The following is a 27,466-nucleotide window of genomic DNA, read 5'->3' on the forward strand; positions in this document are numbered from 1 at the left end:
CACAAAAGCACCCCCTTGTTCCAAGTCATCGAGCCAATTTTGGATCCAACTCACCACATTCCCCTGAATCCTATAGGCTTTTATGTTTCTTAACAGTGTGCCATGTGGGACCTTGTCAAATGCCTTGCTAAAGTTCATATAAATATCATCCACTGCATTACCCTCATGAATCCTCTTTAATATTTCTTCAAAAAATCAAATCAGATAGGAAGAAATGACCTTACCTTGACAGCATTAAGCAAACAGCACCTAATAAAACTATGCGTCTCCAAGTAGCAGTTAATCCTATCTCTCAATACTGATTCCAGTGAGGTTCCCATCACTGAGCTCAGACTGACTGATCTATTACCTATTTGGCCAATTCCGCACACGTTTTTTTGAATATTGGCAAACCTTCAATCCTCGTACAATGCCTTAATCCAGTCAGGATTGGAAAATGAGCCTCACAGCATTTGCTTTTCCAATCTGGCTTCCTTGAACAATTGATGATACACTTTATTCATCTTCAAGAACGCCAATATTCCACTCTCATTTTGCTTATTTTATGTACTATGTCACACTCATGCTGTCTAACTAGAATGCCTGCACCATCGTTCTCCTTTGTGGAGATAAAATACACAGCTAGGAACCTTTTCATGTGTTTTGCATTTATGGCAAAGTTCCCTGTTATTTTCTGACAAACACAACCCTTTCTTTAGTCATTCTGTTGCTTTTAATATATGTTTATGACTTCTATGGATCTTCCTTCATTTTACTAGTCAACATCTATTCATATGCTCTCTTTGCTCTCCTAAATTCCATTTAACTTCACCCCTGTACTATCTATGTTCTTCTAAGCTTCTTAAAGTTTTGAGATTGTCATAAATTCTATTTTCTTATTTTAGCTATTGTATTTTACCTGTATCCTTCTGGAAAGCCAGGACCTCTTGATTTGGTCGTGCTACCTTTTCTTTTCGTGCTACTTATCTACACTATGCCCACAGAACCTCACTTTCGAATGCCTTCAACTGATTTGTTACCACTTTCTTTCAAGTAGCTGTAACAAGTCAATTTTTTCCAGATCATGACTCAGCTTTATAAAGTTTGCCTTCTTCCAAGATAGAAATGTTACCCCTGCTTGAACTTTGTCCTTTCTTAATATATACCCAATATTTTCAGATTTTATTTCAAACAAGTGTAATTTTAGCTTCTTCTTTGATTACATTATAGTTGAAGAGAAAGTCCAGTGCATAATGTGATTACTGGTATACACAATATTTGTTATGTAGAATAGTGCACCTAATGTAAAATATATGGAATGATGCAGTCAGCATATATTCTAAAATACCAACATTTTATTCAATCAAAGGCTTTCAAGTGGTCTTGCTTAAAACAAAAATAGCTGGTCAAATGATCTAAATGGTTAATACCTGATACACGTTCAACTGAGGCTCTGCCTATCTCTAAAGGTGTATTCTAAATATCTCACGGTCCTACTACAAGTCAGTTCTCCCTGTTCCTTACCCTTGTTTATCCTTCATCAATACCACCATCAACAGATTACTGGTCAGTTATTTAATTGGAATTACAGTAATTTACTGGAATATGAAAACTCTGGGATTATTTAAGAATGTTAGAGGCACTACATATGTACAAATTAGAATATGTTGTTTAAGTGTACAACTTGTCATGCACTCGATGCAGTACCATGGTAGCCATTGATTATTTATCTTAAAATGCATATCTATGAAATTATCATTTAAAAATACAAAGCAGATAACTGGAAATGTTTAGGAAGAAAGGTTTGCATTTATATTGCATAATTTATGACCACCAGACGTCCCAAAATATGTTACGTTCAATGAGTTTTTTTGTAGTGTTGTGACTGTTGTAATTTGAAAGGTAAGTATGCTAGCTTGTCCCCTTGAAAAGCAGAGAAGTTGCATCCTGTTGATTGAGCGATTAGTATTTGTGAAAATTTCATGGATAACTTCCCTGCTCTTCTTCAAAATTGTACTCTTAACTGTTTGTGCATTTATAAAACAAGCAGTACATGAGGAAAACAAAAATATTTAAATAGCTTTATTTATAACATAGCAGGTATGTATACACAACACTTCTGATTCATAACTACCAATATCATCCTGGCTTCGGGTGTGGTCCTTCATTCCCATATACTCAGTTGATCAGATATTTTCACTATTATAAAGTCCATATTTCCTGGTTATTTCATAAGTACCAAGTCAAACATATGTTAGTTTCGAATGAAATTAATCAAAAACAAATCCAGAAAAAATGTTTTTGACTTAAATAATTAATAGTTTATGCAGTAAACTGCCCCTTGAGGGCCACAGGCAAATCATCAACTGTGTCTGTTAAAATAGGGTTAATTATATATGGGAGGAAATGAAAGGAATTGAGGTTAAGTCGATAAAAGCCAAATGGTGATACAGGGTCAACAAGGCAACTGATATTTTTTTTTCCTTGTATTCTAGCATATCTTTCACTCCATGTTCATACAACACTACATTTAATGTGCCCATTTATTACACCAGTATCAATGCGAAAAGAACCCCTACTTCATATTTGCCTTCCTTGGTCCTAGATACTTAAGCTATACTCAACATGAGAACCTTCTGGTCAGTATTTAACTTATGCACTAATCACTTTATTTTAGAATGGTGCCTCTGTTGGAATTTTTTTTTAAAACTATTATAAGTCTTTCATGTGTGAGTCATGTTCACAATAAAGGAATAGCGAAATGTTTCAAGTCAGGTGAGGGGCTTGGAGAGGAACTTACAGATGTTGGTGTTCCCATGTATCAGCCATCCTTGTCATTCTAGATGGTAGTAATCATGAATTTGGAAGGTGCTATCCAAGAAGCCTTGGTGAATTTCTGCAGTGCGTGGTACACATTGCTGCTACTGAGTGCAGTGGTGGAATAAGTAAACATTTATAGCTGTAGTTCTGATCAAGTGGGTTGTTTTGTCTTGGATGGCATCAAGCTTTTTGAGTGTTGTTGGAGTTGCATTCAACCAGGAAAGTGGAGACTATTCCATCACACTCCTGACTTGTAATTTGTTGATGGAAGAGGCAAGTTACTTGCTGTAGGATACTTAGCCACAGTATTTATATATTTAGTCCAATTTAATTTCTCATTAACAGTAACCCTAAGGCTGTTAATAGTAGACACCCATCACTTCGGCCATTCAGCGGTGGTTGATGCTTTCTAATGTCAAGGAGTGATGGCTATACTCTCTTTCCTTGTAGATGTTCATTGTCTAATATTTGTGTAGCATGGATAGAACTTGCTACTCATCAGCACAAAGCTGGACATTGTCCAGGTCTCGTTGCATTTGAACATGGTTAGCTTTGGTACCGAGGAGGTGTGAATCATGCTGAATATTGTGAAATCATCAAAGAGCTTGCCCATTTCTGACCTTATGATGGAAAGAAGGTTAATTGATGAAGCAGCAGAACATGGTTGAATGTAGAACTCTAACCTGAGGATCCCCTGCAGTAATGTCCTGGAGCTGAGATGACTGACCTCCAACAACCACAACCATCTTCCTATGTGCTGGGTATGACTCCAACCAGCGGAGAGTGTTCCCCCAATTTCTATTGAGTCTAGTTTCACCAGGACTCCTTGGTATGCCACTCAATCAAATACAGTCTTAATAACAAGGGAAATCACACTCACTTCATCAAAGGAATTCAGCTCCCATTTACAGGAAATAGTCCATCATAGGAAAGGACAATTTTTCACCATTTAATTTAAATTATTATTGAAAAATGTTAGGTCTAAAGTCAAGGCAAATGTGCAAGACATTGCCACTAATAAGAGGATGGTTTTTATCTGAAAATAAGGCTGGGCTTTAAAAAGACTTGTACGTCATGGGAAACTTAATGAGGTGAAGGGAAGAGGTAAATGAGTTAAAATAGGAGGCAATATGATGAGTCTTTAGTTCAGGATACATGATAATGCAGCAAAGCAGAAGTCCATGTTAAATAGCTTATTCAATATTTCAGAAGAAAGTATTAACCAGCATTGAATAAAATGAGTAAAGAATTGCGCAGTTAAAAGAGAACATGTAAACTAAAGGAAACGTTGGTTTGCTACGTGGTTAGATTATGTAAAAAGTAATCACTTACATTTACATGTGGAAAATAAAGAATTGTAAGTTAAATCAATTATTTTCAAAATTCTGTTCTTCTATTTGATATCCAGGCTGCTTTTCTTTGGCCACCTGGAAGTTGACATTCCAGTTCACACTCACTTCTCTCAGGTACAGAGATCTGCCACAGACTGATTGAACCAGTCACTCTGCTAGGCAGAGGAAGTCCCAGCACCCAATTCCATTCTCAGCCTTCACACCTGCCCCATTCTCACCCCAAAACCTGTGCACAACATTTACCATGTTAAGGGCATGTAGAGGTAGATTAAAAATCTTCAAAAATTGTTACGAACCCATGGAACTAGGTTCTGGCTTTTCATCATGGGCTTTGTTGATCTCCTGATGACAAGAGACTTCTGCAACATCCCATAGAGTTTTGGAGTCTCCATCAATTTATTATCATTTTCAACGACGCGTAAAGCTTTCAATACCTTGGTTAATTAACTAATCAGTGTTTAAGAAGCCCTTAGAAATTATCACGTGTGAAGTACATTAAGGCAGATCCTAATTATACTCTTGACATCCATCTATGCATTTTCCAGCAAGGGTCCGTGGATAATGACCAAAACCAAAGCTCTGGATAATTTTTTACACCCTCCCTAACACTGTTCCAATTGCTGTCCTGCAGGAGACCAGCTGGTTCACCTGTATAAAAGACCAAATTCAAATTGGATCCTTTTAGTATACTTCTGTGAGGGAGACCTGCTAATATCATTATTTTATGTACTATCAAGCTGAAACCATGGAAATAATGGTCCATTGAAGCAGTAATTTGATCTAAGGAATGAAAGGATAAATATAAATTAACCTTAATATATAAAGTTCTTCAATTAAAGTGTGCATACCAAACAATCCACTGACTTCTATTTAGTTCAATTTAGTTGCATATTCCAGGACAGTGAAAATATGCCAAATATTCAGGATTTCTGAATGCACTGCATCCAGTAATGGAATCAGCTTTACAAGTATAATAAGGATTATAAAGTTGTAAATATAATGTGTTTGTATTGCATTTTCCGTTGTGTATTCAGTTAGTTTGAGATCGTAATGTAATACATTTCACCTTTTCCACTTTGGTTCAATTCTTAGAACATAGCTTGAACAGGAATGTTTCTCAGCAAAGGTGAACAGGTTTATCTGAAACAGCCAGGTTTATAATTTATGACAGGGTAGAAATTGTTTTGGTTTCAATGTAGTCAAAACTCTAGAAGATTTGGAAACGAGATTTCACCCCAAGTTCTTTGAGTGCTTTGTCCACTTCCTCCCTGGCTTGGAGAGTGTGCCATTGCGCTATTGGTCGTCTTGGGTTGGCCAGCATATCAGACCAGTGGCGCAGCTGATTTCCTGTAGCATCACAACCAAGGAATAATTTTCCAATGGCATCGTTCTTTGACAGCTTGTCATGGTCCCACACAGAGATCACTAACTGCACTTTCTGTTGATGAAAGAGGAAACAAAAACAGAGAATGCTAGAGACATTTGAAATTTATTTCTCATCTTACATTTTTGCATTTCTTCATGGATTTCATGTTAATCAAGATGTTAATGGTGTGAAATGGAGACTTTCTTGCAACTAATATTAACGCAATGAGATAAGCCACAATATATCATTTTCTGCTCTGCCTCTATAATGTGCCCCAGTTAGAATATTGAAAAAAGTCTCATTTGCAGCAACTGCACTGCAGTAGCAGTCTTAACATTTCTACAGTGCAAAGCGAAATACTTGAGACCTCATCCTAGCATCTACACCCGCTCAGCTTTCACCAGAATCATTGCAAAACAATATTTTCAAAACTAGCCATCATGTGCGATTGGGTAAGATTGCAAAGTACTTTGAGTTTATTGTACTGTGTGCTATTGGACCTGCATTCAGACACTCAAAGTTATTCCACATACTTCACTAAGATACAACACAAAGAAGATATTACTGGGACTTAGTGTGATCTGGGATGAAAGTGAAGATCCAGAGGTGAAAAATAATAGTTAACTTATGACAGCATTTAATATGTTCCCCTAAATTAGAAGCACTGCCTATCTGAGGCACATCTTTGCAACTGCCTTCTTCCTTCCCCAGGACTGAAGTGAATATTCTTTGATAGTGAGTGTGAGCAGGTTGTGGGAAGACATTAGAATGGAATTCGCTCGGTATTATGATACAGAAACTTTCCAGTCAGAACTTTGAATAGCAATCAGTAGCAGGTATCCAGGTTGTGTTTTGTCCCTACTCCCTAGATCAGGACGACTGAAGCAAACAGTTCCAACTGTCCCCTCACTTGAGATCATTATAATGGGGCACAGATTTGGAAATTTACATTTCAACTTGCCTCTTCCAGTTAGAATATTTATTTGGTGCAATAGTCCCGTATTCTATAATTGCACATTTTATGTGGTGATCTTTTTGCCTTTAAGTCGAAGCTGTTCAAATCATTTTCATGCAAGAGAGAATGTAACCTATTGCAAAGTACATTTAATTATTCCACATATTCCTCTCACCTGTATTTCTTCAAAAGTCACATCGAAGGTAAAGGACTCATTGAAATATGGATTCAAGGTGTTCTTTTTTACTGTTGTCTTCTTCTTCTTAAACTTTTTCTTATTCAGCATCAGACGTATCTTCACATAGGGGTCTATAAAAAAGATAAAGAATACCTCCAAATACTGGTGAACTGGTGAAAACTTGGTTCTGTATTCAGCCTTTGTCTGTCAACAGTATGAAGTAACATTTATTTTGAAGATGCTTGTTTGAAAATTAATCTCAAATCCTTCATGTGAGAAATTAGTGTATGAGAGAGGTACAGTGAATGCGTTTGACTCTGTTTCTTGACAGGTACAAGACTTGCATTATTCACTTTGGAGTGATATGCGATCATTGTTCTATTTTTCATATCATCTGGAGTAACATCAGCTCAGCCATTCCTCTAAAGTTCCTCTGCCAATTTTCCTTTCCTTTAACTTCAATGGAAATAGAAAATAGAGGAGATGTGTAGCAAGTGGTCAAACTGATATTCATGTGAGTTACACTATCATCTGAAGTAAAAATTACCTTCATTTTGTGGGTAATGATTGGTGTCTCTCCTAGACACTATGCTAAATATAGGGAACTCTGAGTGCAATTGATCTTGGAATATAATACAAGAAGATAACAGCTTTGGTGTGTTACATCCAGAATTATACCACTGGGGTTTAGTTTTCAATAAGTGTTGTAAGTACATTAGGTGCAGAATGATAGACTGCTAGAATGTGTTAGAGAGGGAAGCAGGTAAATGGACAAAGTTGCAGTAATCTATCAAAACATTAGAGACAAGACAACAAAGATCAGGGCAAGCATTACAGACAGTGGCAATTATTTGTGAATGCATTACAAACAGAATGAAAATTATCTAGGAGCAATTTGTAGAAAAAGATAGAACACCCGTAATCTTTCTCCCCTATTTCTCCAACTCTTCCTCCTCTCTCTCTCTCTCTCTGTCTCCCTTTCTCCCTATCTCTCTCTCTGATTCCTCTTTTCTTCCTCTGTCCATTGTTTCTCTCTTCCCTGCTTTCTTTCTGTCCTGCTTTTCTCCCCTCCCACTCTTTAGTCTTCCACTCCTCCTCCACAGATCAGCATTTTCTTCTCCTGATCTCTCCAATGACCTATTTCTGCACTTCCTTTTTCTCTTCTGCCCTCTTTTTGCCCCTCTCTCTACAAAAGTTTCTGATAGGCCAGGTTAGCAACTCACTATCACCTTACTTAAGCTACCACCCAAGACCAATTTCAACACCAGAATCTACAAGCAAAATATTGTGGACTTGCATTTGGCCTATCCCAATTTTACTTCTAAAGACTGATGCTTGAATGACATTCCACAAGCAGGTATTTACAATCAGCGTGGAAACAGAAAGCATGCAGGCTGGCAGATTGTTCAAAACAAATGTTTTGTTAGAGGTAACGTCAGTGAAAGTTGCAGCCACAAGTGTTCAGTAGGAACTCTCACCAGATAAACCATCTTTATCCATTATCCTCAGGTTCTTGGCTTCTAAAATTACAACCGTCAACTTGTTTGAAGTGGGAACATAACGGAGTGAGAAGCAGATATCACCAAGTTTCACTTGCTAATAAAGAAACCAAACAAAATAAAGTCATCAATATTCAAACAAAGCATAGCAGGGAAAGAAAATACAGGAATCATTGTTACTAATAGAGCTTAGCAGCCAAAACATTTTGGTAATTATAATTTGACATAAAATGTCATGTCTTGTCGTTGTAAACATTTGCATTGTTTAAGATGTGTAACTTCTTCTTAAGGATATCGTCCTTCTTTCTTAAGCAGAAAATAAATCATAACCAATTAAGGATTTTAACTTGATGTAAATCTGTCATTCTCATTTACGATCCTGTCAATAACTTCTTCAAATTTGTAGCATTTGAGTGGTTTTATTTTAGGTCCTCAACAATCCCGGTTTCCCCCAGCTGCTCCTAATGCTGTGCTGCTTTTTATGGTTGTGGAATAATGTTCCAGGATACTGGCAGCTAAAGGCAAGCAAGTTCTGCTAGACACAGGAGGAAAGAATTTTATCTGTTAGATCAAATGTCTGGTAAACTCTACATGACCTCCCTTTGACTTCCTTCACAGAGCCTCTGCCCCACCTGAGGCCTCCAACTTCATTCCAAGGCCATCCAATCTGTCCCTTAAAGTCCGCTCACCAACCAGCCTCTGATTTCACAGATTTCCGATCTCAAATCCCGCAGCTCCAAAGTCTGGTTCCCTCAGGCCTCTGATTACTCACCATGCCCCCAGCCCAGCGATCAGAAACCCACCCCATTAGAACCACTACCCCGACTTTTTGGGTTTGGACTTAAACTGATGCTGTAACTTCTTCTCTAGCATCCACCAAGCCCTCCGGAATGAAAACCAGATCTGTCAATCAGGCTGACATTCAAGCAGGGAGGCCATTGGTGATGTTGCAGGAGATTTGTGGATGAAAGACTCTGCAGCTTGAGAGTAAACTGGACTTCCATGCTTCCAGTGCACTCATAACCCCCAGTCCAGGTGAGCCAACATTTAATCTTTCCCCTTTATTTCAAAGCTTTATTTAGTGTCAACTTCTGTTGGAAGACTGGTGAGTGGTTTAGTAGTGCTTACTTTAAGAAGGAAGACAAGTTTAATCTTTAAATTGACAAGTTTGTCAATTTAATATCTGTGGTAGACACAATAATAACAGCTTTAAAAATGAAATTACCGTGTCTCTACAAAAAGGAAATATGGTTAAAAGTAATTTGTGTGAATTATGGAGTGATAGTCATGCTTAAGAAACATCAGAATTTTTTTGTTATGAAGACACAGTAGATGCCAGGCAAGAAATGCAATGCATTTGGAAGATTACAAAAAAAAGACAAAGAGCAATGGAATTAAGGACAAAGTAAACTCTGAAAATTGGCAGTGAGGGAGAAAACAAACTCAGAGTTAAGTGCAGTTTTTCAGTACTCAGAAATGGGGAGTAGTGTCCTCTCATATTCTCTTCTTGAAGAACTTTTCTTCACTGTTCATATCAATACTTTAGACTTTGATTTTAATTTGTATCTATTTTGCATGTTTCACAAGCTCAGGACACCCTAAATTGCTTTTAAGTATCGTCACTGTTGAAATACAGCACCCAATTTGTATAAGGAGAGGCCTCACAAATAACTAAGTGATATTGGCCAGAAGATCTGTTTCAGAGGTGTTAATTGAGGAGCAGGATATCAGGAAAACCTTGTCAAGACACAAAAGGAGATCTGTGCATGTCACATCTGGGATACATATCATCATGAGATCCAACCAACAGGTTAAGAAAATTTGCATAACAATAGACACTGTTGAACTCCAATAGCTTTTGATGAAATCTTACCTCATCCTTTATTGCACAGGTTAGATCCCGCCACTCTTCAACAACGTGGTTCAGATTAACAGTGTTAAGTGGGATTCTCACTTCGCCAATTACATCATGCTTAGAAAATCTGTTGAAGTCATATACCTGCATCACCACAGTCTTGTCAGCTATTTCAGCCTGGCTAGCCTATGAGGTTAAAAAGGAGGAATTCAAGTAAATTTTAAAAATTGCTAGATAATGGGAATTCCAATGCAATCAATCATACCTACTCCTACTTTCAGATGATTGTTCTTGTGCACACTTAGCTTGTGATTGTCTGACTGAAGCTGACTCTAAGTAAGATGGCAACATATTTGTTTGGCAGCTCATCTATGGGAACCTGGGAAATGTCCAGAGTACAAACATTCACCTTCCTAGACTCCTAAGAAGCAAAGAAGCACAGAGTCTGTGATACACTGAGAGCCATAAGAAAGTGACGCTTGCAAAGGGAAAGTTCTCCCCAACCTTAATGCTCATTAGCTCCAAATGAAATTACTTATAATTTTCTAACAAAGACAGTATTTGGCATGTATGTAAATCAAAATATGGGCTGAATCAGGTATCCACTCTATTTGATTTGTACCTTTAAATTCCAGTTGAACGCAGTGGATGGATCTCCCACGGTTTCTCCAAAATTAAGGGGTTACATTCTGGAGAATTTCTGAAGATCCCTTGGAATTTCCACCCTTCATATTCTTGAGAGGCCTGAGCAAAAGCTAAGGCTGTTAAAAGCTGGCATCAAACCCCACTGATGCCTTCTGATGACTCCAAACCTTCATTGGAGTAAGGTTATCCAACTCTGATATTTGAGAATGCCTTTAAAAGGAAATCTTTATCCCATCTGAGCGACATGGCCTTGGGGTCTGCTGCTACTGTAACCTTCATACTCCTTGAGCACCCCTATCAGTTCAAATGACCCAATCTCCAAAATGTGGGCAAAGACTAATGGCAGTTGATTGCTGGAACTAATGCTTGGAAATTTACAAGCCTGTGTTCCCTAGCCAGATCAATGATCAGGCCAATTAACATGGCATCTTTACTCAATGATGGCTTGAACCCATTTTTGCCTGCTGGACTCCTGAGAAAAGTTGAGCAGAATCATCCATCCATTGGCTACAGATGTGATAGAACGGATATCTAATTTCAAGTTTTCAGGTCAGAGGGGTAGCCATGGGTATCTGCATGGGCTCCAGTTATGCCTGTCTCTTTGTGGGTTACGTGAAACATTCCTTATTCCAGTCCTACTCCGTATCCCAACCACAACTCTTCCTCTATTCCAGCACCTCCAGTGGGATGCCAGCAGACACATATTCCCGTCCCCTCCATTGTCAGCCTTCTGCAGGGATCATTCCCTCCAGCACACCCTGGCCTGCTCTTCCTTCCCAACACCCACCCCACAGCCTCAAGGCACCTTCCCCTGCAACTGCAGAACGTGTGACACCTGCCCATTTACTTCCTCCCTCCTCAGTATTCAAGGGCCCAAATACACTTTCCAGGTGAAGCAGCGCTTTACCTGCATGTCCCTCAATCCAGTCTACTGCATTCGCTGCTCACAATGTGCTCTCCTCTACATTGGGGAAACAAAATGCAGACTGCGTGGCCGTTTTGCGGAATACCTATGTTCTGTCTGCAAAAAAAGACGCTGAGCTTCCAGTTGCGTGCCACTTCAATACACCATCCCGTTCCCTGGCCAACACCTCTGTCTCAGGCTTCCTACAGTGCTCTAGTGAAACTCAGCACAAGCTGGATGAGCAACAAGTCATTTTCTGCTTGGGAATTCTGCAAACTTCTGGACTTAATATCAAGTTCAACAATTTTCGGGCTTGAGGCCATGTCCTACCCCACTCCTCACACATCAGGCTTTGTCATCACCTGGAACACTGCCACACACTACCCACTGGCAGCTACTAATGGTCCCCATTCACTCTCCCAGGCTGACCTTTAACCACTCCTTTGTTCATCCAACTGTTTTTTTTTCTTCTGTGTGGGTTCTATCTCCATGATCTCCATAAATATCAATAATTTCCTAGCTACCATCAATTTTGAAGAAGTGTCACTGGATCTGAAATGTTAACCCTGATTTCTCTCCACAGACGCTGCCAGACCTGCTGAGTTATTCCAGCAATTTCTGTTTTTGTTTCTGATTTCCAGCATCTGCAGTTCTTTTTGTTCTTTTTCTATGTACTATCAAATCTGATCATTTGAAATTTTATTGTAGTCAGAAAAACTTGTCAAAACTGACATTTGAAAAGAAACACCGTGTGATCAATTTTAAATTCATTGCACAGGTTTAAAACAAATGTTGCAGATCAGCCATCTGTAAGCGAGGGTGCCCAGTTTTCATTTCCTCTTCACAGATGAGCTGCCAATCTTTCTATTTCTTCACCTTGCCACACCAGAATTTTAAGTCCTTCACATGGATGCTCTCAATTCAAGCAATGTTTAAAATCAAAATATGTAAAAAAAAGTCACAATTCCATACACTGCCTTACTACTTTTCTGTCACGACAGAAATTTATTCAACCTGCCTATCTTGCCTCTGCATGATGCATAAGCAAGATAATAAACTTACCTTCTATTGAATCCAACATACCATGGTGATATATAATATCATTTTTAATACTATTCTTTAATATGAAAAATAATGTGTTAAAGATGGTATTAATTACCACTATGTTGTGCTGCAGTGAATAGAAGCTAAGTTTAATCCTGGCTGATTAGAAGATGAGCTTCACTTTAGAGGAGGTCTAGTAATTGATTTGCTTACTTTGTCAAAATGTTTTCTTACATAAATAGCTTAACTGCAGTTGTCGTAAGCAGACTGAATTTCTTGTCAAGCAAAATGTGAGTCCTTATTTCTGATTTTAGCTTATCCAGCCTATTTCAGTGAAAAATACATCAATCTGACAATTAGTTAAGTAGTTACGATACCTTGAAAGTGAAGCGTTCTTTGAAGGTAGGATTTAAGGATCGCCTGTAGACTTTAGTTTCAAATTTATGCGTCTTTTCTGGGAGAAGATACACAGTAACATAAGGATCAGATGTTCCTCCAAGATCCATGGCCATTAAGTCCATTGCCTGTATAATTCCAACTGTAATCTGCAAGATATCATAAATGCATGGAATATAATTGGGTGATTTCCTGGACTACAACATAAGTGTTCCATGCCCAAAGCATACATACAAATAATGGAATAGCCAAAGGGAATTTGGACTGCTGGTCGTATCTTGTCAATCTATCTAGGAGGCACAAAAATCAAACTCATTGACAGCAAAAATAATTAGAGACAGACCTAGCCCTAACGATCACACCTAAAATTAGAGGAATTTCAGCATATCCTCCAGTTACCATGAGAAAGCTGTTGGAATTTTCATGTAATTTGCACTCATTGGAATTTTTCTCTCAAACGTTTCAGTCTTTCTGTCCTGAGTTGCTGTGGTTAAATTTCAAACACTCTTAACTTCCTCAACTAAGTGGCAATTTTATATGTACAAACCATACCAGTAACTGTGCAGTAGCATGATTCACCATGGGAAGTACTAGTGCTGTTCATGATCTTGCCTATTTCTAATTTTTGCACAATATCTCTCAATTAGAGGGAATTGAATGCTGTTCAAGAGCATAAATCTTAATTCAATTTCTTCCTACTCTTCTACCTCAGATGCGCAATAATATTTATAGCTTTACAGCTATTGATTTAGATGGATTTAGATAAAACTTTCTATTTACCTCTTCTTTCTTAAAATCATAATCTAAGAAATATTGCAACTTTCCACGGTTTTCCTCAGCTCCATTCAAATCATCCATATCTGGCTGAACCTGTAAAACACAATACAAGAAGCTGACCAACACATCGAGGATCTGTTTATTTGAACAAGAAATGGGTAGGTCATTGTCAGCAATTTTTGGGATTCACACATTCGTAGTAAGATCCAAATACGTTGCTGCTCCTCCAAAGAGTGAACTGCTGAATAACAATCTTTAGAAATCATGCATCTGGTGAAAATCTCCCTTTTAATGTGTAATAACACTGCTGACAAGGTGTAAGTTGGAATGGAACTTTTTTTTCCCTCTACTCTCCCCCAGGAGCAGGCTGGCAGTCATCTAAATATTCTCACAGATATTTTACCAGCAGTGGGATAAGTGTTACACAGTCCACCCATGTTTGTTCCATTTGCGGCCCTTTCGTGGTTACACTTGGCACTTTAGGGCTTGTTCTGGGCCACAGCTGGTACTTCATCAGTGATGGAGGAAGGCCCATGTCGCATGGGTCTGCCTGACTGATCCCAGCAAAGCTTTTCTACTTCCTCAACATGGGACGATTGTTACCTGATTGGCTAACAACTCCTGGTAGCGGAACATCCCCTTATATAGGGCAGAAGCCCCTACCTCAGGCAGATAACTGTCTGGCAACAATTAATTCCTTCCCAGTATAGCAGAAGTGGCCTTGACTATCATTTCTTAGCTGGTAGGAAGAGCTACAGCTTCAATGAGAAGTTTCAGCCTTAGGGTTTAATGGTGAGCTGTCATATCTATTGCTGATAAACCCCAGTGAGCTGAGCAAACCAAATTTATATTTCACATCTCAAATTTTTCTATGATAAAATAATCCAGATATTAGTATAATAAAAGTCTAAAACAATGGGAATATGACCTTGTGCAATATTCAGCAACGACGTCATTGTACGCTATTATTTCTGTATTCATGTAGATGTAGGAATATTGCCTAGTGTTTGATGTGGTGATGAATACCATTCAGTAGCACTTTTTTCCATCTTTCAGAAGAATAGTACATTAAAATATATCAACATATTGCACAGCTAAATATAAAGAAGTGCTGGATCCTGTAACTTACTTTAGGATGTTTAAGTACTTCAGTGTTCTTATACCTTAAGAATTCCACATTAAAATGAAACATACTCATGTAATATTAAAGACATTGCTGTGCTAAAAGTTTGGATAAAATAGACACAGGGTTTTTCATCTTTGGAGAAAGTTTAAATATTAAAATGTATACTTATAGATTGATTTCAATATGAATTTTTCAAGTGAATAATGCTCTCAGACAGGTTATTATTAATGCTGAATAGCCTATTCCCTACAGTCAGATATTAAGACACATGGGGCTGGCCTCTGTATGTGCTATCAAGAAATCTGGTGAGGAGGAGGTGGGTGAGGAATGGAGAGCTTTCATTCCCTGTGATTACTCAATTCCATACGTCACAGTGGTATTCTGATAAGTCATGTTGTTTTCAACAGATGGGTGTATGCAAAGTGTTCGCGAATAAGAGTTATCCTGTTCCCTTGTACATCACTTTAATAACCTCTAGTTAATGGAATTCAAGAGAGATTGAGATTACATTTAAACAAATTCCTAATCTATTGTTGAATGTATAAAGGAAGCATGTTACTGTAGACTTTACTTCAAACTTCTTCACTTTCTAACCTAAAGGCATTGATGTACACTGGAACATGGTTTCATTGACACCAATCCCAATATCTCAAATTTGAAATATTCATTGTCATAGCTTTTATGTCCCTCCATTTTTGTCTCATTTTGTCTCCATGAAGAACTTTTCATTTCTTGATGATAATTGCACTTGGTAAATATAAGTTAATGTTCATAGAATCCCTACAGTGTAGAAACAGGCCATTTGGCTCATCAAGTCCACATAGATCCTCCAAAGAACAGCCCACCCACCTACCCTATCACACTGCACTTAAACTGCACATTCCTGGACAATTTAGCATGACCAATCCACCAAAGCTGCACACTTGGGACAGTAGGAGGAAACCCACACAGACACAGGGAGAATGTGCAAACTTCACACAGACAGTGTCCAAGGCTGGAATCAAACCTGCGTCACTGGCACTATAAGGTAGTAGTGCTAACCACTGAGCCACTGTGCACTCTAATGTTAATGATATGATAGCACAGACTTGTCACGCAGATACGCTTTTTTGTATGAAAGAAAAATCACTCAATATTTGCTTCAAGAACATTTATGAATTGCTACAGTGGAATTGTTCCATTGATGGTGGAATTGCTTACAGTACTGTCCTGCCAATGGAATGAGTTGTTGTTTTAGAGTACTCACCAGGCTTGTAGTGGTGGAGCCATTTAGACTTTTCAAATTAACTTGCTCCTTCTTTTTCTTCTTCTTCTTCTTTTTGCAGCAACATTTTACACAGATGCAGATGACACAGAGGAGGATGACAAGGCCCACTCCTGCAGCAATAGCAATCAAGGCCCATTTTGGTACTAAGTGACAAACGAGAGAATGTGTATGAATAGTGAGATAACACAATCAGAAAAAAAAAACAAATATCAGTTAGAACAGATATGTGGACAGATTATGGAAAAATGTAAAAACAAAGGTTTATTGTAGTCTCTGATTTTAACTTCTCCTCTTTTGATTGGGACTCATTTAGTGCCAAAGGCTTGGATGGAAGGGAATGTGTTAGGTTTGTCCACAAAGGCTTCTTGAAGTAAAATGTAAATAGCCCAATTAGGGAAGGAGCAATTCTAGACCTGGTATTGGGAGTGAGCCTGACAAGTGATTAAAATTCAAGTGGGGAGCATTTCAGAAACAGTGACCTTAATTCTGCAAGTTTTAAGTTACTTAAGGACAAAGATAAAAGTAGTACTTAGATGAAAGTACTAAACTGGAGGAAGACTAACTACAACAATATTAGGCAGGAATGGGGAATGTAAATACGGAATATCTGTTTGGGGGTAAATCCACAGTTGGCCTGTGGGAATCTTTGAAGGCCCGTTGATTATAGTTCAAGACCAACATGTTAAGGACAAAGGTGGCAAGATTCGGGAACTTTTGATGGCAAGAGAAATTGTGAGCTTAGTCAAAAAGAAAAGAAGGCATACATTAGGAATCCGAAGACAGACCCTCAAAGAATATCTTTTTAAAAAAGCAGGAAAAAGCTTAAACAAGGAGTTAAGAGGGCTAATAGGGGTCATGAAATGTTCTTACCAAACAGGAATAAGGAAAATCCCAAGGCATTTTATATGTATATAAGGAGCAAGAGGGTAACCAGGGAAAGTGTAAGTCCATTCAATGCCAAAAGAGGGCATTTCTGCATGGAGACAGAGGAAAAGGGTGAGGTCTTTAGTGAATATTTTGCATTAGTGTTCACAAATGTGAAGAACATGTTGGATGGTAAGTCTAGAGAGGGGTATATTGATATTCTAGGGTGGAGGTGTTAGCTGTTTTGAAAAGCATTAAGGTTGACAAGTCCCCAGGACCTGATGGGATCTATACCAGAATACTGAGGGAGGTGAGGGAGGAAATTGTTGCGGCCTTGTATGAAATCTTTTTATCGTCTAGTGTTACAGGAGAGGTCCTACAGGACTGGAGAATAGTCAATGTTGTTCCTTCATTTTGGAAGAGCAACAGGGATAATCCAGGAAATTACAAGCCAGTGTGCCTTACATAAGTGAGAGGGAAATTATTGGTGAAGATTCTTAGGGATAGAATTTACTCACATTTTGGAAAATTTGGACTTATTAGTGATAAGCAGCATGACTTTGTGTGGCGGAGGTCCTGTGTCATAAATTAGATAGAGTGTTTTGAAGACAAAGATGATTGATGAGGGAAGGGTGGTGGCTGTTGTCTACATGGACATTAGCAAACCCTTTGATAAGGTTCTTGATGGCAGGCTGATACAGAAGGTGAAGTCACATGGGGTCTGCAGTGAGCTGGTAAGATAGATACAGACCTGACTTGACCATAGACAGAGAATAGCAGTGGAAGTGTGTTTTCTGACTGGAGATCTGTGACCAGTGGAGTTCTGCAGGGATCACTTCCGGGACACCTGTGGTTTGTAATATATGTCAATGATTTGGAGGAGAATGTAGGTGGTCTGCTTAGTAATTTTGTTTGTGGACGACAGTGAGGACAGATGGTGAGGAGGATTGCCAGAGAATACAGCAGGATATAGGTAGGCTGGAGACTTGAGCGGAGAAATGGTGAATGGAATTTAATCTGGATAAATGCAGAGTGATGCATTTTGGAAGATCTAATGCAGGAGGGAAGTATACAGTAAATGGCAGAACACTAAGATGCATTACATATAAAGGGATTGAGGCATATGGGTCAATAATTCCCAGAAAGTGGTAACACAAGTGGATAAGGTGGTTAAAAAGCATATGGCTTGCCTTCATCAGTCAGGGCAGAGTATAAAAATTGGCAAGTCATGTTACAACTATATAAAATTTTAGTTATGCCACAATTGGAATATTGCATATAGTTCTGGTCACCACAATAGCAGAAGGATGTGGAGGCTTTGGTGCAGATACAGAAATTGTTTACCAGGATGTTGCTTGGTTTGGAGGCTATTAACAAAGGAAAGCTATCAAATAACTTGGCTGTTTTTACTTGAATGTCAGAGGCTAAGGGGCAACCTGAAAGAAGTTTACAAAGTTATGAGAGGCATGGATAGAATGGATGGCTGAAGTCTTTTCCCCAGGTTAGAAATGTCAATTACTTTGGGGTATAGTTTTGAGGTAAAATGGGGAAAGTTTAAAGGAGATGTGCTTTTTACACAGAGGATAGTAAGTGCCTGGAATGTGCTACCAGAGGAGATGGTAGAAGCATATACAATAGCTTAAGAGGCAGTTTTACAGATACATGAATAGACAAGGAAGAGAGGGATATGGGCGATATGGAGGCAAAAGGTTTTTAGTTTAGAAAGGTGTCATGTGTCATTGCAGGTTTGAAGGGGGGTGTTCCTGTGCTGTACTGTTCTTTGTTCTTTGTTCCTTGTTCTTTGGTTGTTCCTGTGAGTGGATGTTTGTTTCTAGTGGGGTTCTTCAGCCTCGGTGCTGGTGTCCTTATTATTTGAGGAATGGACAGAAACATAGGGATACGATCAAGAAGTTTGTAAATGACACAAAAATTGTTATGCTGGTAAGTAATGGGGAGGATAGCCATAAACTGCAGGATGCTATCAACAGACTGGTGTCATGAGCAGAACAGTGTCAAATGAGATTCAACTTGAGAAAAGTATGAGGTTATGCACTTGGAGAGGTCAAACAGGCAAGGGATTATTCAATGAATGGTAGGACCCCGGAAAGTATTGACACGAGACACTGGTGTGCATATCCACATTGCTGAAAGTAGCAGGGCAGGTAGATAAAATGGTCAAGATGACATACTGCATTCTCACAGAAGAAGACAAGGAGGAATACTGGGGAACAACAGTTCACTGGAAATTTGTAGTTTACACCCTCACAAAGACCTTAATAGAAGAATAGAAAGACAGTATACTATTTAAGTGGAGAGAAATTGCAGAACTTGGGGCTACAGAGAGATCTGGATGTGTTAGTGTTCAAGTCACAAATCCTTAGCTGACAAGTGACTAGGAAGGCAAATGGCATGTTGGCACTTTGTGCCTCGGGGATAGAATTTTAGAATAGGGAAGTTCTACCGCAGCTGTACACAGCCTTGCTGAGGCAACATCTGGGGTGCTATTTGCAATTTTGGTCTGCATGTTTGAAAATAAAATTCTGTTAGAAGCAACTCAATGAAAGTTTCCTTAACTTACTTCTGGAATGAAGAAAGGCTGAACAGTTTTGGCCTTTGCCCATTGGAGTTTAGAAGGATGCAAACTGATCTTATTGAAACACATTAGACCCTGTGGGACTTGTTGGGGTGGATTCTAAGTGGATGATTTCCCCTAAAGGAGAGATGACAATTAAGGGACAGAGATTAAGAATAAGAAGTCTCGCTTTAAAGTTGGAGATGAGGAGAATTGTTTTCTCTCAGAGGATCATTTGAGGGTGCAATTGTCTTCCCTATTAAACAGTGGAGAATGTGTCATTGAATTCATTCAATATGAAACGGGGAAGATTTTTGATAGACAAAGGAATCAAAGTTTACAAGAGGCAGACAGAAAAGTGGAGCTGAGACCACAACCTGATCATCCATGATCTCATCAGATGGCGGTGAAGGCTTGAACAGTCAAATAGCCCACTCCTGCTCCTAATTTCTAGTTCACTCTTAAATCTGATTCAGTATACTAGAAGAAAATAAATAGCAGTGTAATAACAAATTGACCAGCTTGACATGATATTACAGGTCCACAAGAAGCAAGGGCAGGTGGGTTGCGCTTGGCTTTGAGGCACCCCAGGTAAATTTGCAGACAGTCTAGGAGAAGATGGAAATGTTGGCTGAGAGGCAACCCAAGAAATTTTACCCCTGTCAGAAGACCTGCCAATATGAGAATGATAGAATTCATTTTTTTTCCCCTCCTTTGTGAGTAGGCTAGTTCTAGCAATGAAATTCTTACACTTATTATACTTAATTAATAGTAAAATGCATATCTGTAATTTAGGAGAGCTGATTTAATTTTCATAGTAAGATTGAAAATTTATGCATAGACATTTGAAGCAAGAATGTCACCCCAATGCGCTAAACAGTTTGCAGCAGGAGGCAGCAAATATTTTAAACTACTGCATCTATTAACTCTCTATGTGCATCACCCTGGAGATCAATTAGCAGTCAACATAATGTTAGCACATAAACTTTCTGCATTCTCAGTTGCTTAACATATAATGCTCAAAGGCCCCAAGGAAATTATGAATCAGTGCTGGGAGAATGATTCATAAGAAATGAAATGAAAATTGAATTAATTGCATACTAAAGTAAGCAAGTTTTAGCTTATTTTTTCACAAGCATTGCCCTTTGAGTTTAATTTAATATTGCTTATTAAGCGCAATAATTCATGAACATAGTAAGCACTCCATTTTCGTGATCCTACTCTCTGCCACAGCAATAACCTCATGGTGATATGCATCCTTGGCCTCATCCAACTTCCTGGGTAATCAGGAATTTGAGATATATGTATCGTTGGTGACACTGTTGGTGTACCTGTGAAGCAAATGGGTGGAATCTTGTTGCGGCACTGTACCAAAAGTACCACTGTACCAAATCAGAACAATACATGCTGGAGGAGAATGTCCGCATAATGCTTAAGAGTATCCTATTTCTAAAATGACTAGTTTAATTATGGCACACTATCATTTCCCAATACTTTCAGATAAACAACTTGTCAAAATCTTGTGGATCCACATTTTTCAGGTTAGACACTAGAACATCTGTTTTGTCACAGTCATATACAGCATTAAGAGTAATGGAGGATAAAGATGTGGGAAATGCGCAGTAGGATATCTGTATTTGACTTTCCTGTCAGATCCTTTCCATATGCCGGATCTCTCAAGTCCTCCACACACTGCCCCACCAGGTGCTTGTGGAAGGAAGAGACCATTTTCCAACTCCTTGCGAAATATGCCATTGCAAACAAGATCTGGAGATAGATGCAATTATTTTCATTAAGCTTCATTCTGAGCAACTCCATGATGCAGGTTTCTTGCTTTATGCACACCAAACATCAGCTACAGCTGGAAGGTCATCAACTTGATCAAAGATGGCCTTACATCTGCCAGAAACCTGCTTATCTTTCAGTGCATACAATTATCCTCGAATGAGTTTTGCAGACAGCATGTTCCAACGTCCAGAACTACATGCTAAGGAATGCACTAAAGATTGGGCCAGCTGTCGTGGAGGAGTAATAGGGAAACGTTGTTATCTAAGGCACTTCAGTCATGGTACACAGAGGGGCAGGAATCTATGGAACTCTTCACAAGGTATGTGCGTTGTGAACATCAAGAGTATTGAACTTGTTTTGAACCACGTCAGAGTGGAACAGGGTGTATGGAAAAAGTTTTATTTGTTCTCCACTTTCTGTAATTTTCACTTTGAAATGTTTTACCCTCAGTTTCAATGCCTGACATGTATTGTATATTGTAAATATTAAGACATTAATAATTTTATTGAGACAACTTGGAATGGAATATGCTGATGGATGAAACTGAATTTTGTTGCAATTTCTGTAGTTTTCTAATTGAAATGCTTTGTAATGTATCTCGGTAAATTTTATAAATAAAGCATACTATTTGAAAAACAAATCCATGACCTTACTTTCAAGAGATATACCAGAACATATTAAATGGGGTGGTTGAACAGAAGATCGTCAATCCGTTTCTATTTTAATTACAGAATCAGCATGTCAAAATGGATGTGGACTGACAGGGTCTAAGTTATGATGCAACTATTTTGTTGTACTACAGAAAATAATTTAGTCTTCAATGAACAGCATGCATAATGAGCAAAAATCAAATCCTTCAAGAAGCATTGTCCTCAAAATAGATCATCTGAAACATGCAAAAGAGAGTTTGATGAATGTTTATTGGAAAGGAAAATAAAGACTACAGGGATATTCAACAAACTGGTTTGGTGGAAGTGAGGGAAGTAAAAGGTAAATTCTCCAAACTTCACCAATCTGATAATAATCTATAAAAGAACCTATCATCCAATTAAGCATTTGCTAAGAACCAAACAACATTTTAATAGTTAGATTAAGAATTAAAATCATTAAAACCTGAAACATAACACATATTGTGAACACCTAATGTCAATAATTTTGAAGAAGGAAGGCATAATAACTCCTTGGCGTTAATTTTTACTTTGGCCCCACCCCCATCCTGTGGGTTCGGATGCAGTGCCCACCCTATATCACTCTGCATTGGTTTTAAGTAAGTTCGGGTAAAATGTATTTCACCTAATCTCATCATGTTTCAGAATGGATAGGTTAAGTTAAAATTATCTCCTTTAACTCAACATTTGATCATAGCTCCCAGCAGTCCACTAAAATTAACAGCAATAATAACACGAAAGGTTTATGTTCATGCATTTCATTGGTGGTTAGATGCTAATTCATTCACTTAAAGACATAACTAATGGTTTTGTTCAGCAGCATCAGCCAATTCAAACTTTTCATTAGTAGGGAAATTAAAGAGCAAGGTGTTTACTGTAGATGACACATTTTATGATCAATAAGAAACCAAGTTTGTTTAAAACCGACAAAGACATATTTATTTAGACATCTTGGTAACTTGAAGAAGTATTCTTATTTTCTTCTGGGACTCATGGAATATTGCACTGATATCCTGCTCCAGCCTCAATTGTAATACTGGCTTTTGAGAGAAATAGCCACAAATCTGAGTAGCAGGCTGAACATGGTGAAACAAATCAAAGTTGATTTCACTGCGTTCTTTATAATTTATCTGCTCATTGACTGTCACTCATCTGTGCCAGACTGATTGCACCTGTACTGAATGAACATGAAGTTGGACAGCACTTGTTAAAAGTGCATTTGCGGTGCATTGGTAGTATCCCTAATGCTAGACTAGGAGTCCCACCTCCTCAAGAGGTATGTAATAACATCTTGGAACAGGTTGGTTAGAAAATATTGACAGCACTTGTATTCCTGTATTTGAAGAGGACCAATTAGTCAACTGCAACAAAAACAAAGTTGCTGGAAAAGCTCAGCAGGTCTGGCAGCATCTGTGGAGGAGAAAACAGAGTTAACATTTTGGGTCCGGTGACCCTTCCTCAGAAGTTCGAAGGAAGGGTTACCGGACCCGAAACGTTAACTCTGTTTTCTCCTTCACAGATGCTGCCAGACCAGCTGAGCTTTTCCAGCAACTTTGTTTTTGTTCCTGATCTACAGCATCCGCAGTTCTTTTGGTTTTTATTCCAATTAGTCAAATGTTTGTACTCATTTTGTCTCTGTTTACAATCGAAGGAAATCATTTTCATGATTGTGGTTCTTCGAATATAAATTTACTATGTCACGTTTATGTACTTACATGGAATTTTATTAATTAAATTGGAAATGAAGCCTCCACTTCCAGTAGTGCTTATTTGTGTGGTATTAGTGACAGATGGATTTACAGTAGTGGTAACATTTGATGAACTCATTTTTCTTTTGTTCTCAGATGACAGTTAGATGGCCTAAAGGATAAAGGAAAAGAAACATTCAGTATATATAAAAAAGTCAATTCCACATTTTGAGCATTTAGTAAAAACAAATCTGAGGAAATCATTCTTCCCTGCTATAATCACTCACCAGTGGAAGAACACATATTCCAGAAATAAGATAGCAAGGCATTTGAAAATGAGACATTACAAAATAGTGCAATCTGTCACGTGTTCCAATCAAGCCACTTGTTGTCTGTGGATGATGAAGTTACTGCCTCCCATTGTTCTTCCAATGGTCCATGCTGATCTAATCAGTGTGAGATCTTTGTAAATGTTCAAGGCAGGTCATTTGTTTGCTTTGTTATGGATCACTTCAGTTTGGAGCTAATACCAAGGTCTATTCACTAGCATTCCTTTGACATCACCTCCCAAACCCAAGGCCTCTCAATTTAGGTATTATTGTACATAATGGTACTGAATGAGATCTCCAGGTGACCTGTAAAAAATGCCCGTTTTCTCCCTCCTACTTCATTGATCCCACTCCAATACAATAAATTCTAACTATCATTCATCTCTCTGTTACTTGTAGGATGGTGTTGCAAAGACTGACTGTATGTATGACTACCATTATTGCACTTCATAGAAATTCATGGTGTGAAGCACTTTGAAATATTGTAACATACAGTATTATGTTATTGCAAATATCATGACTCATTGAATTCCAGGCAGTTCTTCTGTCATGTTGTCATATTGCCTCAATCCATGAAATTGAAACATCAAAGAAAATAAGATCCTGTAGCTATTGATTTAAAGGGGATATCACAGTTGTGAAGTCTCCCTTACCTATTCTCTCTGGTCAACATCTCTGGTACACAGAGACATCAGAACATAAGAACCAGGAGCAAGTCAATGACCCAAACTCTACTGCTCTCTAAATGGAAGATTATCAACTCTCTGAGAGAAGACATTCCTTCTTGTTTCCATCTTGTGGCCTGTGCCACAATAAGATTCAGGTGTTTATTCTTGCTCCATGGTATCTAAACAGACAATAGCATTGTCAACAAGTGTGCAATTAAAATCTTCTTGTTGCCTAAGCTGGAGATTATGATCCTCACACATGGCTTCACATTCACTTCATCAAACTTCCAAAAATGGATTGATAAGTCTTTGATGATACAAAGCCAGATGTAAGCCTTTTTTTCCCTTTTTGCAGGTTGTGGGCATCAGTGACGAAGCCAGTATTTGTTACTCATCCTTAATTGCATTTAAGAGGTGATGATGAGACAAATTCTTGAATTTCTGCCTTTCATGTGGTGTAGTTATATTCACAGTGTTGTTAATTATGGCAGTCAGTGAGTCCATAGGATTACAATCAGTCATTTGGTGGTCCACAACTTTAATATTGTTGAAAGTAAACAGATGCCATCATCTATTATTGCCAACCTGAGAAGGTAGGGGGATCCTTCTTTTAATGTTTCAACTGAAAATGACACCTCTTACAGCATGGCACTCACTCAGACACAGAGCGCTCAAGCTGGCTTATGTATTGAAGTTTCTAGCACCCACAACTATCTGACTCTAAGCTGAGTGTGTTGCCTGTGAACCATGTCTGACACATTAATTGAAGAGTATGGTAAGAAAGGTGGCCGAGTAAAAAGGAACTATGGCTACAAGAGCAGATCCAAGGCTAGGAAATCTGTGCAGAGTACTGTATTTCACCTCATGACTACCCAAAGCCTGTCCAGCATCTGCAAGTCACAAACCAAGAACATGTTGGAATGCTGTCCACTTGCCTGAACGAGCACAGCTTCAACAACACTCAAGAAGCCACCTACATGATGTACTGCAGTAACTCACTAGCATTCCTTTGACATCATCTCCCAAACCCATGACCTCTGACATCTAGAAAGGCAAGAACAGCAGATGCTTGGAAGCATTACTGTTTTGAGTGTACCATGCAACAGTGTGTTTAACACAAGTCTTTATTGAAGAGAACTTAAAATGTCTGCCGACAGCATGTGTCCTTATGATAGTGGTCACATGACTGCAACAGATTTGAAAAGACATTTGTAAATGACTGCACTTCAATCCAAATAGCCACTGACTGGAAGCTCCTCTTCAAGCCACACATCATCCCAACTTGCAACTATGTCAATGTTCCAATCCTGGAGCTCCCTTCCTAACAGCACTAGAAGTACGTATAATACATTGACTGCAACAAGTGAAAAAGGCAGCGCACGACTACTCTCTCAATGTCAGTTAAGGATAGGTAATAACTATTGACCTAACAACTGAAACTTGCAACAACAAAGGGTTGGTTTGATTTGTTCTATCACCTTGTCCAATTCCTGAAAATTGTGTCCTTGTGATTTAACTGTGGAGGAATTGGAGAAGTAGTACAGATCATAGAGATGCTAATTAGGTTGTCAGAATCTCTGGAAAATCAATACACAGCATTTAAAATGCACCTGCAATGATATACAAATCTCCTTCAGTGTATTTATGCAATGATCAATCCTCATGACTACTGTAACTATGACAATGGGGGTTACATTCTGTGAGTGAGGATCCCAGAGCGGCTGAGCTTTCAAAGAAAAATTAATCATCCTGGTTGGGCGTGTTATGACACAGCTTTGAGCCAATGGGACATGAACCAAGATATTCTAGCCCAGAAATGGAGACACTACCACTGCATCAAACGAGTCACAACTGCTAAGTTTGCATTACAGCACTTTAGAGCAATTATAAAGCATTAGGGAAATGCATTATGATATGGAGGAGTCTGGTGGGATTTTCAATGATACTTCCAGTTAATAATAAACAACTGTCTCATTATTGATGCCTAGCAGTGAGATGCTTGAAGTGTCATATAGCTGCAAGCTTCTTACTGGTATAAGCTTGGTTAGTGCTAATTTCCTTAGCTCGTAACACTATTGCTTATAATTCAGGCAGTGGGTTTGGATTCAAAGCACCACTGCAAGACATTAGCTCATCATCTAAGACAGCACTGCAGTTCGACATTAAGTGTGGTGAAGTATTATCCTTAACAAGAACTTAAAATAACGTTGTTTCCTTGGGGCAGATGCACAATGAAAATGGACAGTGTAAACTGCATCTCAAATTACATTAGAAAAATTATAATTTAGATTAAATTTTTTGGCTTATCAACATTGCTGTTTTGTGCATCCTTGTTATGTACAAATTTGTTGCTTTGTTTCCTCAATGCAACGGTGACTATGCAACAAAAATATTTAACTGATCATAAAACACTTTGGGATGTCCTGAGACCACGAAAGGTGATAGGTAAAAACAATTTTTTCTCTCTTTGCTTTTTCAATTTGCTCTCAGGATGAGGCCAACACTTATGAGGTTGTAGTTAATGCTCAAGCCTTATCTCCCTGAGAGATTGGTGGTAGTTTATTCCTTAAATTATGCAGTTTTTGTAATGGTGCAAATGAGACTATCATACCGACTACAAAGACATCACACACTGAACTTGAGAGAGATAGTAGGAACTGCAGATGCTGGAGAATCCGAGACAACAAGGTGCAGGGCTGGATGAACACAGCAGGCCAAGCAGCATC

General features: G+C 38.5%; 1 protein-coding gene across 2 annotated transcripts in view; it reads right to left on the reverse strand.

Annotated features, from left to right (window-relative positions):
- Positions 1-2,046: 2,046 nt before the first annotated feature.
- Positions 2,047-27,466, reverse strand: part of syt8 (synaptotagmin VIII) — a 55,503-nt gene continuing 30,083 nt past the window's right edge. For both annotated transcript variants that reach the window (XM_020533029.2, XM_048607238.1), the window contains exons 2-9: positions 23,771-23,915; positions 16,143-16,306; positions 13,774-13,863; positions 12,975-13,142; positions 10,023-10,190; positions 8,129-8,246; positions 6,648-6,781; positions 2,047-5,589 (exon numbers count right to left, since the gene is read on the reverse strand). In XM_020533029.2, coding sequence (XP_020388618.1) covers positions 5,359-5,589; positions 6,648-6,781; positions 8,129-8,246; positions 10,023-10,190; positions 12,975-13,142; positions 13,774-13,863; positions 16,143-16,306; positions 23,771-23,882 — 1,185 coding nt within the window. In that variant the 5' untranslated portion in view covers positions 23,883-23,915 and the 3' untranslated portion in view covers positions 2,047-5,358. The remainder of the gene's footprint in view (positions 5,590-6,647; positions 6,782-8,128; positions 8,247-10,022; positions 10,191-12,974; positions 13,143-13,773; positions 13,864-16,142; positions 16,307-23,770; positions 23,916-27,466) is intronic.

Source organism: Rhincodon typus, chromosome 17 (genome assembly GCF_021869965.1).
Source record: "Rhincodon typus isolate 14 chromosome 17, sRhiTyp1.1, whole genome shotgun sequence".
NCBI lineage: Eukaryota > Metazoa > Chordata > Chondrichthyes > Orectolobiformes > Rhincodontidae > Rhincodon > Rhincodon typus.